The sequence below is a fragment of the Meles meles genome, chromosome 21 (assembly GCF_922984935.1).
Source record: "Meles meles chromosome 21, mMelMel3.1 paternal haplotype, whole genome shotgun sequence".
NCBI lineage: Eukaryota > Metazoa > Chordata > Mammalia > Carnivora > Mustelidae > Meles > Meles meles.
The window spans coordinates 19611110-19626573 of record NC_060086.1 but is presented as its reverse complement, the minus strand read 5'-3'; the positions used below and the strand labels follow the sequence as shown (position 1 = coordinate 19626573).

General features: G+C 45.7%; 1 protein-coding gene across 5 annotated transcripts; it reads left to right on the top strand.

Annotated features, from left to right (window-relative positions):
• The first annotated feature begins 4321 nt into the window (after window positions 1-4321).
• Window positions 4322-15032, top strand: FUS (FUS RNA binding protein). 5 transcript variants are annotated; one of them, XM_045993699.1, is made up of 15 exons: window positions 4322-4404; window positions 5948-5972; window positions 6064-6215; window positions 6938-7082; window positions 7294-7484; window positions 7685-7889; window positions 9515-9549; window positions 11035-11067; window positions 12231-12337; window positions 12725-12854; window positions 13363-13464; window positions 13584-13707; window positions 14034-14134; window positions 14448-14595; window positions 14831-15032. In XM_045993699.1, exons 1-15 carry the CDS (start codon window positions 4392-4394, stop codon window positions 14868-14870), a joined length of 1551 nt encoding a protein of 516 aa, XP_045849655.1. In that variant the 5' UTR covers window positions 4322-4391; the 3' UTR covers window positions 14871-15032. The 5 variants fall into 5 exon arrangements, with proteins under 5 accessions (XP_045849655.1, XP_045849658.1, XP_045849657.1 ...); XM_045993702.1 differs by having other exon boundaries at window positions 4377-4404; window positions 6941-7082; window positions 12234-12337; XM_045993701.1 differs by having other exon boundaries at window positions 4377-4404; window positions 6941-7082.
• The last annotated feature ends 432 nt before the right edge of the window (window positions 15033-15464 follow it).

The window sequence follows — 15464 nt, the reverse complement described above, 5'->3', positions numbered from 1 at the left end:
CAGGCAACCCCAATTTTAATTTTTTTTAAAGATTTTATTCATTTATTTGACGGGCAGAGATCACAAGCAGGCAGAGAGGCAGGCAGAGAGAGGAGGAAGCAGGCTACCCGCTGAGCAGAGAGCCCGATGTGGGGCTCCATCCCAGGGCTTGATCCCATGATCCTGGGATCGTGACCTAAGCTGAATGCAGAGGCTTTAACCCACTGAGCCACCCAGGTGTCCCCCCAATTTTAATTTTTTTTTTAAAAGATTTTATTTATTTATTTGACAGAGAGAGAGATCACAAGTAGGCAGAGAGGCAGGCAGAGAGAGAGGAGGAAGCAGGCTCCCTGCAGAGCAGAGAGCCCGATGCGGGGCTCGATCCCAGGACCCTGAGATCATGACCTGAGCGGAAGGCAGCGGCTTAATCCACTGAGCCACCCAGGCGCCCCATTTTTTTTTAAAAGATTTTATTATTTGAGAGAGACTGAGAGAGTGAGTGAGAGAGGGAGAGAGCACAAGTGGGTGGAAGAGCAAAGTCTCCACTGAGCAGGGAGCCTGACACTGGGCTCCATCCCAGGAATCCTAGATCATGACCTGAGTCAAAGGCAGAGACTTAACTGACTGAGCCACCCAGGTGCCCCCAGAGTCAGTTTGTTTGTTTGCTTGAGAGAGAGATACAGTGAGAGAGGGAACACAACCAGGTGGGTGGGAGAAAGGGAAGCAGCCTCTCCACCAGGACCCTGGGATCAGGACCTAAGCCGAAGGCAGATCCTTAAACACTGAGCCACCCAGGCTTCCCTAGAGCCAGTTTTTTTGTTTTGGTTTTAAAGATTTTATTTATTTATTTGACAGACAGAGATCACAAGTAGGCAGAGAGGCAGGCAGAGAAGGGGGAGGAAGCAGGCTCCCTGCTGAGCAGAGAGCCTGATGCGGGGCTCAATCCCAGGACCCTGAGATCATGACCTGAGCCGAATGCAGAGGTTTTAACCCACTGAGCCACCCAGACACCCCGTTAAAGCCAGTTTTTAACCTGAAGTCCCCACTAGGGGTCTGAGAATAGCATCCAGGTGGTGCAGACTCAGACAGGAAAATATTGCATTTTTATTTTCGCCAACCTCCAATTGACATTTAGTATTTTCTCAATATGATGTCTGAAGTATTAGGCAGTAAGAGAGACTCTGGTTAACTGCAGGCACATGCTCAGTGGCTTCTTGCTCCAGCTGACCCTTGCCCTTAATGGAAAGTGGGCCCAGGATGACCAGAGCCTCCAATTTTCAAGAAAAGCAAGAAGTTTGGATTTTTGCTCTACTTTTAGTGTTGGTAAATAGTTAAAAAAAATTAGAAACAACATGTAGCCTACACAAAACCTGTCTGCAGGCTGCATTTCACACCATTTATCACCTTGGGTCTTCAGGTGAACAGAGGAAGAGAATAAAGGGGAAGATGACAGAGGTGCCGTAGGAAAGGTGAGCAGGGATGTCAAGAAAGGAGACTTTAAGGAGGCGTGAGAGATCATAATTTCAGACTGTTACTCCCTGCCGCTCTGCTCCATAGGTGGTCTCTCCCACCCATGCCTTTGGCTTTCCTTCTACCTGTTAGACCTTTTCTTCTCTCTGTTTGGTGGCCTCCTTCTTATCCTATAAGGCATGGCTTTAATGTTACCAACTCTCTTTCCCCTTCTGTGGTTGCCCATCTGATGGATGACTTGCTGTCCCAGCAGAGTTTCCAGAGTTCTCTACTCCTTGTTATAGCACTTACCACATTTGATTCAAGTACACTCTGGGGTCTGTGGGTCTCACCCACATTTCACCCACTGGCTCTAAGGTCCTATGGTTCAGGGATTGGATCTTTTTCATCCTCCTCTCTCCAAATCTGCCCCATGCTTGGTACATATTATGCAGGGCTTGAGCTGTGTTTGCTGAAGCATAGATGTTAAAGAACGGGAACTGCTAGCTAGTGGGAACCTTGCTCTGCTCCCTTCTGTATAGCTCTGGGTACGGCTTTGGACCCTTATGTGTCTATTTGCTCATCTGTAAAATGTAATCCTCATCAACATTTTACTATGAAGAGTAAGATTAAATTACACTCAAAGCACTCAGAACAGTGTTTAGTTAGTAAGTAGTTTATAGTTAGTTTAGCTTTATCATAGTTTAGTTAGTAAGCCTTTTCATAGTATTACCCTATTATAAATATGTGTTAGATATATAATATACATAAAATTATCATTATTAGATATTAGTTATGTCATTAAATTGCTTATTTTGTACACTAATGCATCGTCAGTGCCCAGAACAGTGTCTGGAACACTGTAGGTGCTTAGTAAATATTTGTTGAATGAATAAAGTAATGACTCATCGACTTCCTTTTGTCTTACTCCCTTTGTCCACTCCCTTGTCCTTCCAGTGGGATAGGTGACAAAGTGTTCAAGAACCAACAGGGCCTAAATCAGAAACTTTATTTTATTAAAAGATTTTTATTTATTTATTTGGACAGACAGAGATCACAAGTAGGCATAAAGGTAGGCAGAGAGAGAGGGGGAAGCAGGCTCCCCGCCATGCAGACAGCCCGACTCGGGGCTTGATCCCAGGACCCTGAGACCATGACCTGAGCCGAAGGAAGAGGCTTAACCCACTGAGCCACCCAGGCGCCCCTCAATCAGGAATTTTAGTAGAAGTTGTGGGCAGGCCTAGGGCATAGTCCTCAATTGTTTCTCTAGGAAAAACTGTCAAACCTACAAAGGAAGTTCTGGAACCCAGGTCAAAGGTAATTTGAGAAGGAAAATCTGCTTGGCAAGTGTAACAGGATTAATTTCATTTGTCTTGTTTTATTTAATACTTTAAAATTTCCTTCTCTAAGCCAGGCTGATTAGATGCAAGTTGCAAGTTAATTTGAATTTCATTTTTTGTCCTTGTTCTCATAAAGAGTGAACAGGCTTCAGAACACTGCAAAGCGTTCATGTAACTAACAAAAACTGTGTTTTGCAGCTACACAGACCTGGACTGGAATCAGGTTGAACCCTCAATCATTCTATAATCTGGATTGCACTTGGCCTTAGTCTGACGTTTCTTGTCTATAAAATGGAAATACCTTTACTTTTCACAAGATGGTGATGGGAAAGCAATCAGTTATCCTTTTTTTCCTTAAAATTTTATTTTTTGAAAGATTTATTTGGGAGGGAGAGAGCACATGAGCAGGCTCAGGAGCAGGAGAGAGGGGCAGAGGGAGAGGAAACCTTAAGTGGACTCTGGCTGAGCAAGGAGACAATGTGGGGCTGGATCTCATCACCCTGAGATCACCACCTGAGTGGAAACCACGAGTGCAATGCTTAACCACTGAGCCAGCTAGGCACCCCTAAAGATTTTATTTTTAAGTAATCTCTACACCCAACATGGGGCTGGAACTCATAACCGCAAGGTCAAGTCACACGCTCCACTGACCAAGGCAGCCCGGCGCCCCTGATTGTATATTTTGAAAGCACTTAAAACTCTCTATAAGTATCAGTCATTGCTGGATCTCCACATTGGTTACTTGGCAGGGCTTTAGGAAAATAGAAAGCTCCTTATCAGTAAAAGGAGTAAGGGAGACCCCTAATCAAATCTCAATGCTGAGGTTCAGAAGGCCTGGGCTTTCCAGTCCCACCGCCAGTCGAGAGCAAAGCCAAGAGGGTTTGGTGGGAGATAAGTGCTGGACCAGATTGAGACTCAGAGATCCGGGGTAAACTCCAGGTCTTCTTTTAGGTCAACCGTCACAATCCACAAATCCTGGTAGGGATTAAGGAAACACAACCCCGAAGGACGATGAAGTGGAAACCGAGACGCAAGGGTGTGTGCTGTCGGGGAAGGAACGTTTGAGCCAGAAAGGGAGGCTGGAGCGGGAGGAACCAAGCGTCTGGTGCAGTGGAAGGGCAATGGGGCGCAGGAGCTTGTCATCGTGAGTGAAAGTGGGGCCCAGTGAAAGGGGCCAGTCAGAAGAATTTCGGTTCCCGCCCCGCGACTCCCGGCTTTGACTACAGTTACGTCCGCAGACGCCCAGGGCCCCTCGCTCCGCCCCCAGAGGCTAATCAGACCGTACCATACCTTTATAGGGGTGGAGGCTATCGTGGGGTAATCCTGCAGGGCGAGTCAGAGTGATTTTCCAGAAAAAGTAGGATTATACGTGTTACTCTGCAGGTTGTTAGTTAGTATGCTTCCCCTCTGTCTGTTAGGGTCCTCCATAATCCCTGAAGAGTTGTAGGAATCCGTCCATGATCCCCCCTTCCTTTCCACATTTGGTGCATTCCTCCGCGGTACGTAGGCGGGAGGCGTACATAAACCTCGACGCAGGAGGCGGGGTTGGTCAGTCCTCGAGGCGTCGGTGCTCTGTGGTGTTGGAATCTTGTTGCTTGTCGGTCTGTGCGCGCGTGCGCGGACATGGCCTCAAACGGTATGTAAGGGCGCGAGGCGGCGGTGGCGTGCCAGCCTGGGGCTTTGTTTCCTCTGAGCTGGGCTTTTGTTTTTCGGTGGGTCCTGGGCGGCGATCGCCTGTAGGGTCTTCTCGCACCACTGGCGGGAAGCAGCGAGAGAGGTGGAAGGGGGAGGCCCGTGTCGCCATTTTGTTTCGCTCCTCTGGCGCCTTGCGCGGGGTAGGGGGGATCTTGCCTTCGCAGTCCCTTTAGTTGAGATAAGATTTGAGAGGAATGCTTGTGGGTGATTGGAAACGTGAGACACAGATGGAAATCCTCGGTCCCGAAGCCATTTTTCCCCTCGTTCCCAGCCGCGAGCTCGGGCCCGCTTTGTCGCAGTGCTGCATCCGGGCACTCGGTGCGCGCACGCGCTCTGCTGGCCCCTCCCCCCTTTCTCGCGGCGCGAACCCCCTCCCGCCTCGTGTTAGTCCTGCTTTTTGTCGCGATACCCTCCGCCGGGGACTCCGCTGCGCGCGTCCGGTGTGGGCCTCGCCTCCGGGGTCCCTCGGGAAGGGGCGGGACCGCCTGGTTCCCGCCTTGGTTGCCACGCGGCCGGGGGCGGGGGCTCGGGGTCAGGGCCGTGCGCCCGCTTAACGGTTTGGGGGAGCCCTTGGGGGTCGTCTAACGGACTTGGGACTGGTCCCGAGGGTTTTGCCGCCTAAATTTCCGCTTTCTGAGGTGGGAACCGAAAGGAACGGCCGCCCGAGGCCACACCCTCTCTTGGTCCTTGGCCCTTTCCTGCGGGGGAAGCGCTTCGTTTCCTGTACTGAGGAGATGGTTTGATCTGGTTGTTGGGGCTTCAGTAGGGCGATTTAAAAGCGCTTGCGCTACCTTAGCTTTGCCGAGACTCCCCACAGCCCCGGGGAAGGCAGGGTAGACGAGAAAGCGGAATCATTTGGAGATATGGGCTCGGAACTTGAGTACCAGTTGACTGGCCTTCCAAGGCGAACTGTTTGATGATCCCTGTCATTTGGGTTCAAGAGAATTCTCTTGGTTGGCTTTGCACTAAAAGCCCAGTTTGCCATTCTCCAAGATGGGGCAGAGGGTGAAGAATGGCCTCATTTGAGACGTACGTATTCTTAACGCCTTGGTTGAGAGAGTGGAGGCCACATCGACATGATTGCTTCCTCCAGCTTGCAGTAAAATGTCCCACCTAAGTAAGTTTGTGACATTAGCTTGACTGTTGGTGATACCTTCCTACAGAGTGGGCAAGAAAATAAAATATGTGTAGATTTGTGGAGTTCCTGACATGAGTTAAATTTTCAGAAAATTAACAGTTTTCTAACAAGATTCCATTGTTTTTTACCCCAGTGGTAAGACTTATTGGTCTGTAAAAGTTTGGTTCACTGTGAGAAAACTTGATTATGACCTGCCAGCTTGTCCTTCCTCTCAGGAGGAAATTTTTGCCTTTCTTGCAACATACTTGATATTATTTCCAGGCCCCAGGGCTTGAGTTAAGAAATTTAATTCTATTCGACTATCAGGGATGGCTGAAAGTAATGTAATTGTGTTTTTTTTTTGCAGACTATACCCAACAAGCAACCCAAAGGTGAGTGTCATTTCAGGGTTTCCAGTTTGTAGAGTGGCAAGGGGTGACTAAGGTATCTTTTCCTGATTGAACCGTTGTTTTTTTTTTCTAGCTATGGGGCCTACCCCACCCAGCCTGGGCAGGGCTATTCCCAGCAGAGCAGTCAGCCCTATGGACAGCAGAGTTACAGTGGTTACGGCCAGTCAGACACTTCAGGCTATGGCCAGAGCAGCTATGGTTCTTCTTATGGACAGACCCAGAACAGTGAGTCTTTTTTAGTGGGCTACCCCGCCTCTTCCTGTTCTTTTTGAATGTAGCTTTTCTTAATTTTAAGCAGTGCTGAAATGTTGAAACTTTCTTTCTCTCCTATTAGTCTGTTACCCTTAAAAGTTTGTGGAGTCTGAATCTTTCCAGACAAACACTTAATTGGTTTGTAATTCTGGTTCCTTTTATTTTTGACTTTTTAATCTTTTGGTTTATGCTCTCCTTTTCTCCATTTCCCTTCGCAATCAAGTGTGGGGGAGAGTATTCCCTGAAGGGAGAGTTTTAGGCTTTTCATACAGGGACAGGGTGATTTTCATTATGATGTTTGAATTTAGACTACTGTATATCGTGATGATACACAAGGGGTAGAATTTGCCCTGAGATCCCGATATGTAAATAATGTGGATTGTCCTGTTTGTACTACACATCTATAAGCAGGTTAAAATGTTAATGAATAGGACTTTATTGGGTTATGATTAGTAGTGGTCCTGAAGTCTGGCTTTGGGATAGGTGGGATGAGAATGGCACTAATTAATATTAATAAGTTAGTATTAGCCTTAGGGTGGAAGGGGAAGGGCATCTTCGACCAAGATATAAAAGATTTCCAAGCAGCTTTTAAAAGGCTGACTTTTCAAGTTCGGGGAGCATTAGGATGTATATGTTTTCTTCAGCCTTTTCTCTGGCTTTTCTCATAGTTTTTGTGACTTTTCTTTTCCTCGTAGCAGGCTATGGCACTCAGTCAGCTCCCCAGGGATATGGCTCAACTGGTGGCTATGGCAGTAGCCAGAGTTCTCAGTCATCTTATGGGCAACAGTCCTCTTATCCTGGCTATGGCCAGCAGCCAGCTCCTAGCAGCACCTCGGGAAGGTAAGAAATTTTGAGGGGAAGGCTTGGAATGTGGTTAGGGCTGAATTGATACGGAGTGGTGTGTCCGCATCAGGAGCAATTAGGAGTAATTGTCAGGGGAGGGGGTAGGAATCTTTGAAATGGGGGTTGGGTACAGAGACGGGATGTGCCAAACATGAAGTTTTAGACCTGCTGGCATTATGATTCTGTTTTTTTTTTTCTTTTTCCTTAGTTATGGTAGTGGTTCTCAGAGCAGCGGCTACGGGCAGCCCCAGAGTGGGGGCTATGGCCAGCAGTCTGGCTATAGTGGACAGCAGCAAGGCTATGGACAGCAGCAAAGCTCCTATAATCCCCCTCAAGGCTATGGACAGCAGAACCAGTACAACAGTAGCAGTGGAGGTGGTGGCGGAGGGGGTGGTGGAGGTGAGGGGTCTTCAGCTTTGTCTCATCTCTATTTTCTGTAGAGATTTATATACACTGCTTGGCCCCTTGCCCTAAAAGGTTCTTAAAAATTTTGCTTTCTTGTTTCTCATCTGGCTTTATTTTCATTGTCTTATATCTTTTGGCAGTGTTTAATGGCAATGTACATTTTTTTCTTTAAAGAATCCTTTCTCTCCTGACAGGTAACTACGGCCAAGATCAGTCCTCCATGAGTGGTGGCGGCGGTTATGGCAATCAGGACCAGAGTGGTGGTGGCGGTGGCTACGGGGGAGGCCAGCAGGACCGTGGGGGCCGCGGCCGGGGCGGTGGCGGTGGTTACAACCGTAGCAGCGGTGGCTATGAACCCAGAGGTCGTGGAGGTGGCCGTGGAGGCAGAGGCGGCATGGGGTAGGTGTTCTTGTGAGCTAGGGAGTAACATCAGTGGGGAGTGTGGAGGGTTGCATGAATCTCCCTTGAAGCTCAGTTTCTTAGTGCATGGTTAGTTTTATTCTAGGGATCTGTGAGGGTTTGGAGTTGGGGGCATTGGTGGTTTCTTTGTACATCCCCATTTTTTGGAGAGAATTTGGGAGCCTGAACTCGTATCACCCACACCTCTGAATAGAGATTTGAGTACTGACACTTGTATATCCAAAGAAAAGGGAAAAAGTACAAAAGCGTATATGGATTGGGAGTCATTGATATCCTAGGCAAGAAACATGGAAGTAAAGTCTACTTTTTCTGCAAAGGAAACCGATGATCCCACTCCTGGTAATAGGGAAACTTGTTAAATGTATTCCCATGTGTCCTCTAAAGGAGTTGTTAATGCTTAACCTGATGACTTCAGCTTCCAGGAGTTGGCTACTCTTCCCGTATTCTGTAGTCATTTGAATCCATGAGCTTGATTTGCAGTAATTTTGACTGGCAGTAATGATTTTGTGTGTGACTCGGTTTATGGGGCTGTCTGAAGTGTGCAGACCTTTTGACAAAATAACGCTTGACAGTGGTATCTGATTTATTTGCTCCACTGTCCCCCCTCCCCTGGTTACTTGTCCAGCTGGACCTTCTCTTTCTTCCCCTTCCCGCTGTAGTTGATTTTGAAGTAAAACCTTAGATTTGATGTTAAAGCATTGGTCAAATCTGTTGGTAAATATGATTGGAAGGACCCTCCTGTGTCTCCCTTTGAAAAGGGGGGGAATATCAGTGTGTTAACTCCTTTTTGGGAAAAAGTAGGTTTTTTAAATGAGGTTGTATATGGTAAGTATTCAGAGGTGGGTGGGGGCAATCTCAAAAACCATACAAAAATAAGGAAAACTCTGTTGTGTGCGTGTGTTTAATGCAAAACTTTAAAAAGAAAAACAACTGTTATGTGACTGTTAACTTGCTCTGCATTTTATGTGCCACAGGTATGAAAGGTGACATTGCAAAATACTCCGCTCTTCTCGCAGTGTAGAAGGGGTGACCCCGGGGGTGGGGGGAGATCAAAAACAGCTCAGTAGTTAGGATAGGGCTTAGCTAAGTTTGTCTTGCTTTAAGGGAGGGGACATTGCCTTTGGTTTTGACTTTTTATGGAATGGGGTTGGGTCTGCTTGCTGCTTTCAAAGCAAAAACCACAAAAACGTGTTCAGGGCTACCCCAGCCTGGTGTGAAATGTCTTCTGGGTGAATTGGGGTAGGGTTTTTAAACCAACTACTGGGTTGTCAACCACTCGCGACAAGAGGAATAAACATCTGCCACGTCGGAAGAACAACCAAGGAAAATGGGTCATTTTTTTTTTTCCAGAGGAAATAGATACATAACCTTTTAAAAGCAAAATCCTTAAAAACTGTGTCTGAGAAATTGCACACGTGTGTGTGACATGCTCAAAGGTCAGACCAGGGGTGGTCAGGAAGGGGAATGTATTTTAGTAGCCACTTGTATCTTTTTCCCAAAACACCTACCCATGTTTGGGGAATGTTAAAAACAAACAAAAAAAAAAACGCCCTTTTGTAGCCGTTGGAAGCTTCATGTCCTTTCTTCTAACTTGTCTTCTCCAGCGGAAGTGACCGTGGTGGCTTCAATAAATTTGGTGGTAAGTGAACAGAGTTTCCAAAATTCCCAACTCCCAGCAATGCTTTGTCTGATTGTTCATTTGCAGATGTCTTAGCGTGTTTTAAGTGTCAAAGGTTTTGAAGTGTCCAGAACCACCTCCAGAAAGGGGTGGGGTAGAATGCCACCTGCTGCCAGATGTGTGCTAAACCTGGAGGCAGGCGGGGTAAGACTCAGCAGTCATCTGGTGCCAAATTGGTTTGACCCAGGTTAAAAAGAGGTGTTCAGTAGGCCTCTGACAGGAGTGTTGCCACCCCTGGCACTTAGTGACCACTATTAGGAAAAACTGGAGAGTGTGTGCTGGAACACATGGTGCCAACTTGGCTTTAGGATCCTTTTGATCAGTGTGTCCAAGGTTAGTGTGTGTGTGTGTGTGTGTGTGTAACAACCTCCTAATGTTTTAATTCTGGAAGGGGGATGTGAAATGCTGTCCTGCCCTGAGGATGGTGAAGTTGGTATATATTTATTATATATTAAATGCTGAATGGTGTCAATGCAATTCTACATATATGTGCTTAAACTCAACTAAGACGGGCGAATAGAAACTAGCTCTGGGAAGGAAGGTGTGGACTACTATACTACAAGAAAGGTTTGGGAGCATGTGTGGCTCATGGGAAATAACCAGGTCTTAACAGCACAAACTGAATTCATGGAAAAATGGCAAATTTGAGAAGTCTCCCAGTAAGCTGGAACTTTTCTGGTTTGGTTAACTAACAAAAAGGTTTCTTGATTTGTCTCAACATTTAAAGCCAAAGGCTTGGGTTCATGATTTAGGTGTCAATTGAGTGTGGGTACACTATATATGGTGGATTCAGATAAACTTTGGTCAAAGATGGTCTCTGGAAAAAAAATAGAGGCTGCATTATGGAAATAAGATTTCTGGTCTGTTCCCTGGGACATGCTTTAAAAATACAATAGTTATTATGTATGTTTTTTTATTTTCATGTGGTTGGGAAACAACACGGTTTTAAGAATGGTTTGTAAAAATGAAACTAAAAATTGTTCACAAGGGATAAGTGTCTTTGGTGTTAAAGTTTGGAGAAACTGGATGGATGCATATCACATTGCTGGTGGTGAGCCCATTTCTCTCTGGGGTGAGAGAATAGGGCCAAGCTATGAGTTGGTTTTGTTAACTGCAATGGGTCTCCCTCCTGACGCCCCCAGTCTGTGCTGAGGACATTTCCCAGCCTGAGCTGGGGGAGGCAGAATTTTCTCAAGTGTGGAGTTGTTCCTGTGGGGATTCAAGTTACATACAGATCTTAAGAAAAGGGGCCTGTGTCTTCCCCAGCCCTGTCTAGGATTTTCTCTGGGTAGGCAACCCAGGACAGGGTTTGGATGAGGCTATGAGCACTTACCTGATAATTTTGCAAGAGTTTGAATTGGTGTTAATTTTTCTCCTTGTCTTTCTCTCCCTGTTGACTAACAGCTTCTCTTTCCTTGTTTGTTTTTTTTTTTCATGTCACTTAAGGCCCTCGGGACCAAGGATCACGTCATGACTCTGGTGAGTCCGTAGCTGGCATGAAAGAATAGCTAATGTGGTATTGGGACTTTTCTGGGCTGTTCTTTGACACTTCAGAAATCTGAAAAAGAGCAGGGGTAGAGGGGTGCCTAGGTGGCTCAGTTGTTAAACTGCCTTCTGCTCAGGTCATGATCCAGGGTTGTGGCGTCAGCCCCACGTTGGGCTCCTTGCTCTTCGGTGGGGTGGGGAGAGTCTGCTTCTCCCTCCGCCTCTTCCTGCCACGCCCCATTTGTGTGCACTGTCTCTGTCAAATAAACACATAAAATCTTTAAAAAAGAGGGGCGCCTGGGTGGCCCAGTCGGTTAAGCATCTGCCTTTAGCTTATGTCATGATTCTGGAGTCCTGGGATAGAACCCAGGGTTAAGCTCTTTGCTCATCTGGGAGTCTGCTGCTCCCTTGCCCTCTGCCTGCTCCTCTCCTTGCGTGTGTTCAGAGTGAATGGATAAAATCTTAAAAAGAAACGGGTAGAGAAGAAGGAAAATGAAGGGAAGGGAGTTTAGGTCTAGTCATAATCAGTAGTGATCTTTAAATGACTATCCAAAGTATCTCTTCAGTGGTTTCTTTCCCCAGCAACTTAGTAGGTCTGGGAGGATCCTGATAGTCTGCATTTCTAAAAAGTCCAAGGAGATGGTGATATATTTGCGTGTAGATCATGTTCTGGTACTGCTGATTTAAAGCAGTGGATTTTAAAAATGTGGATCATGACCAAACTAGTAAATGCAAAAGACCCATAAAGGGAAAGATTTAGTCTCTCTTGGTTGTGTGTTGGATTTTAGTGTAAAAAAGGTTTCTTCTCTCGGGTCTTCTTTTGAAAATCGACACTGGTGTACTTAGTGTGTGATATTGCAGTGACCTGAGCCCTGGGTTTCTTCTATGGATATTAACACATTTCAAGGGATAGTTAAAAATTAAATTTAAATTTGTGAAATGGCTTAGCATACAGGTGCTCAAATAATAGAAGGGAGGTGGATTTTTTTTTTCCTTACTTGTCTTACCTTAAATCAGATTGGTTTCTTCAGAATTTTTTTCTTTGAAAGTTTAATACCCAGTGTTAAAGTTGGGTTAAGAGTCACTGACTTGTTTTACCTTTGCTGATTTTCTTCAAATTCACATTTTGTTTTTGTTTTTGTTTTTTGTTTTTCAAGCAGAACAGGATAATTCAGACAACAACACCATCTTCGTGCAGGGCTTGGGTGAAAATGTTACAATTGAGTCTGTGGCTGATTACTTCAAGCAGATTGGTATTATTAAGGTACTGTAGAACATAGTGGGTGCTTTTCTGTCAGTTCTGCAGGCTTTTAGATCTCATACATTAGTAAAAATAAAAGTCTTAATTGTTGTCCTCTCAACTTGTTGAGGAAAGAATATTAGATGTTGCCATAAAAGCACACTTCACACAGAAAGGCGTACTTGATTTAAAAAAAAGGAGTGCCCTAAACTTTGTAGTTTTATTGGTAAACATAAAGTGAGAGATTGTTGTAATGACTTTAATTCAAGTTACATGTGAGATAGGAAACAGTAACTGGGAAGAGAGGAGCTGAAATATGGTTATGATAAACCTCAGGTTCTTGAGAATGAAGGTGGAAGGTGGGTTGTCCTATCATCTAAGACTCATGTTATCTCATGTTGCTTTTTTCAGACAAATAAGAAAACAGGACAGCCCATGATTAATCTGTACACAGACAGGGAAACGGGCAAGCTGAAGGGAGAGGCAACAGTGTCGTTTGATGACCCACCATCTGCTAAAGCAGCTATTGACTGGTTTGATGGTATGTATGAGGAGGCTGGTGGGGGGGTGGGTGGAATAGGGCAACTAGCCTTGGGAACCAGGTTAACATTTTGAAAGTTCTTTTATGTCTCCCAACACTTTCTTCTCTGCTCTTTTAGTGTATATACACTACAGGTTTAGGGCTGCCCGACCCCTGTGCAGTTAACATATCTGTATATAACTTGACTTAACCAAAACTCAAATCATTTGCCTCCTTTTGACTGGAAGCCTTAGTAATTAGTTGATAAACACATACTTTGTGTATTGAATATTGAACTTAAGACAGGTATAAAGAGAAAATTCATATAATGTACTGTGCTGTATTGAAACAACTCTGTATGTAAGTTCTAACCCATGTTCAAGGGTAAACTGTTGTCTTTGGTTTATGTCATCTGATTGTAAATCTTTACAGGAAGGTGTAGAGTCTTGGATTATACTAAACTTGCTTTTGGATCCACAAATCTTAATAAAAGGTCTCTTTTATTTTTTAAATATCTTTACTTCATTAGGTAAAGAATTCTCTGGGAATCCTATCAAGGTCTCATTCGCTACTCGGCGAGCAGACTTCAATCGGGGCGGTGGCAATGGTCGTGGAGGCCGAGGGCGAGGAGGTGAGGAGCTGCTTCTTGCTGCTGGTGTAAAGAGGTGATGGGTAGAGTAAGGAGAGGGAAAGGAGGCTAGGCTAATCAAACTTGGAAGGGGAGCAGATCCATATTTCTGTCTTCACTAGGACCTATGGGCCGTGGAGGCTACGGAGGTGGTGGCAGTGGTGGCGGTGGCCGGGGAGGATTCCCTAGTGGAGGTGGTGGTGGCGGCGGCCAGCAGCGAGCTGGTGACTGGAAGTGTCCTAATCCGTGAGTGAAACTTTATTTTCTTAGTCCTGTAAATGTGTGCCATTTGATATTAGAATTGGGATGTTATCTAGACAAATGTCAAGGTCACAGCGAGGGGGATGGATTTGGCTGAGAGCTTACCTAATTAAGGTTGTTACAGTGGGAAAGATACTGGACTGGGTTCAGTAATCTGTAGTTTTTGTTCCTGGTTCTGCTTCTGAGAAGCCTTTTTTGCCTTTTTGAGGCCCGTTTCTTCACTGTTCTCTCTAAGGTCACTGGACTCTTTTCCTAATTCTTGGTCTTGCTTACTTCCACCCTTCCAAATTAATTTTCTGTCTTTTTCTCAGTATATGTGAGAACATGAACTTCTCCTGGAGGAATGAATGCAACCAGTGTAAGGCCCCTAAACCAGATGGCCCAGGAGGGGGACCAGGAGGCTCTCATATGGGTAAGAAGGGACAGAGCTGATAATGAGGAGTTGGGATCATAGAGCCTCCCCACCCCTATGAAGATTTTATTATAGGTGGGGGGTAGGGGAAGCAAGCCAACTTAACGCTTAGTGTCTATGCTCAGTGTGGAGCTTGAAGCAAGGCTCAGTTCCACAACCTTGCCTGACCTGAGCTAACACCAAAAGTCAGATGCTTTTAACTGGCTGAGCCACCCAGGTGCCCCAGAAAGCCCTTAACTTTAAGCAGGGAGGTTACAGGAAATGTAGGAAGGATTTGGGGGGCATGTGGTCTATCATATTTCTTTTGTCCTAGGGGGTAACTATGGAGATGATCGTCGTGGTGGAAGAGGAGGCTATGATCGGGGCGGCTACAGAGGCCGAGGCGGGGACCGTGGGGGCTTCCGAGGGGGCCGGGGTGGTGGGGACAGAGGTGGCTTTGGCCCTGGCAAGATGGACTCCAGGTAAGACTCTAAATTAAATGAGGGCTTGACTGGAAAGTTGTTAAACCAAAGTGGGGTACGGAGGGAGGATGAGAGAATTACCTTGGGGAACTAATCTGTAGATGTACCTTTACATTCTTTACTTGTAAAGGTGAGACCTTTCTTGGGAGCGGGTTAGCAGGGAAAGATGGGATTTTGGGGGCTGGGTGGATGGAGAGGTTGGCAACTCAGACCTAATAGATACTCTTTCTTGCAGGGGTGAGCACAGACAGGATCGCAGGGAGAGGCCGTATTAGCTTGGCTCCTGAGGTTCTGCAACAGCTTTTCTTCTTGTACCCAGTGTTACCCTCATTATTTTGTAACCTTCCAACTCCTGATCACCCACGGGTTTTTTGTGTCGGACTATGTAATTGTAACCGTACCTCTGGTTCCCATTAAAAACCATCGTTTTAGTTAAATTTTTTTCCTCTTCCCCCTCTTCACTCCACTGGAGGATTGATATCTGGGTCAGGAATGTGGGGAGTTTTTTTCTTTCAGATGGTCCTGCCTAGCAGGAACTGGAATAATTTGTTCCTGCTTAGCAGGAACTGGAATAAAGTGTTTGATACTTGGTCCAGGGGAGAAAAAGTCAAGTGGCATCTTTGAAAGTAGAGACTAAAACTTTCTCTAATGGCAAAAATTGCATGTGTGAATGGGGTAAGTGAAGAACATGCGGTGTCATGACTGGCCCCATATGTTCAGCTATGTGCGAGTCTGTCTTTTACTGCATTTATTTACATGCTGGTCTTAGCTTACTACTCTGTCAGTTTGATTTACCCTTTTTAAGGTTTTTGGCTCTTGACAGTTTTCTGAGGGTGTGACTCAAATAAATGAGCTTGACTTTGGGGGCA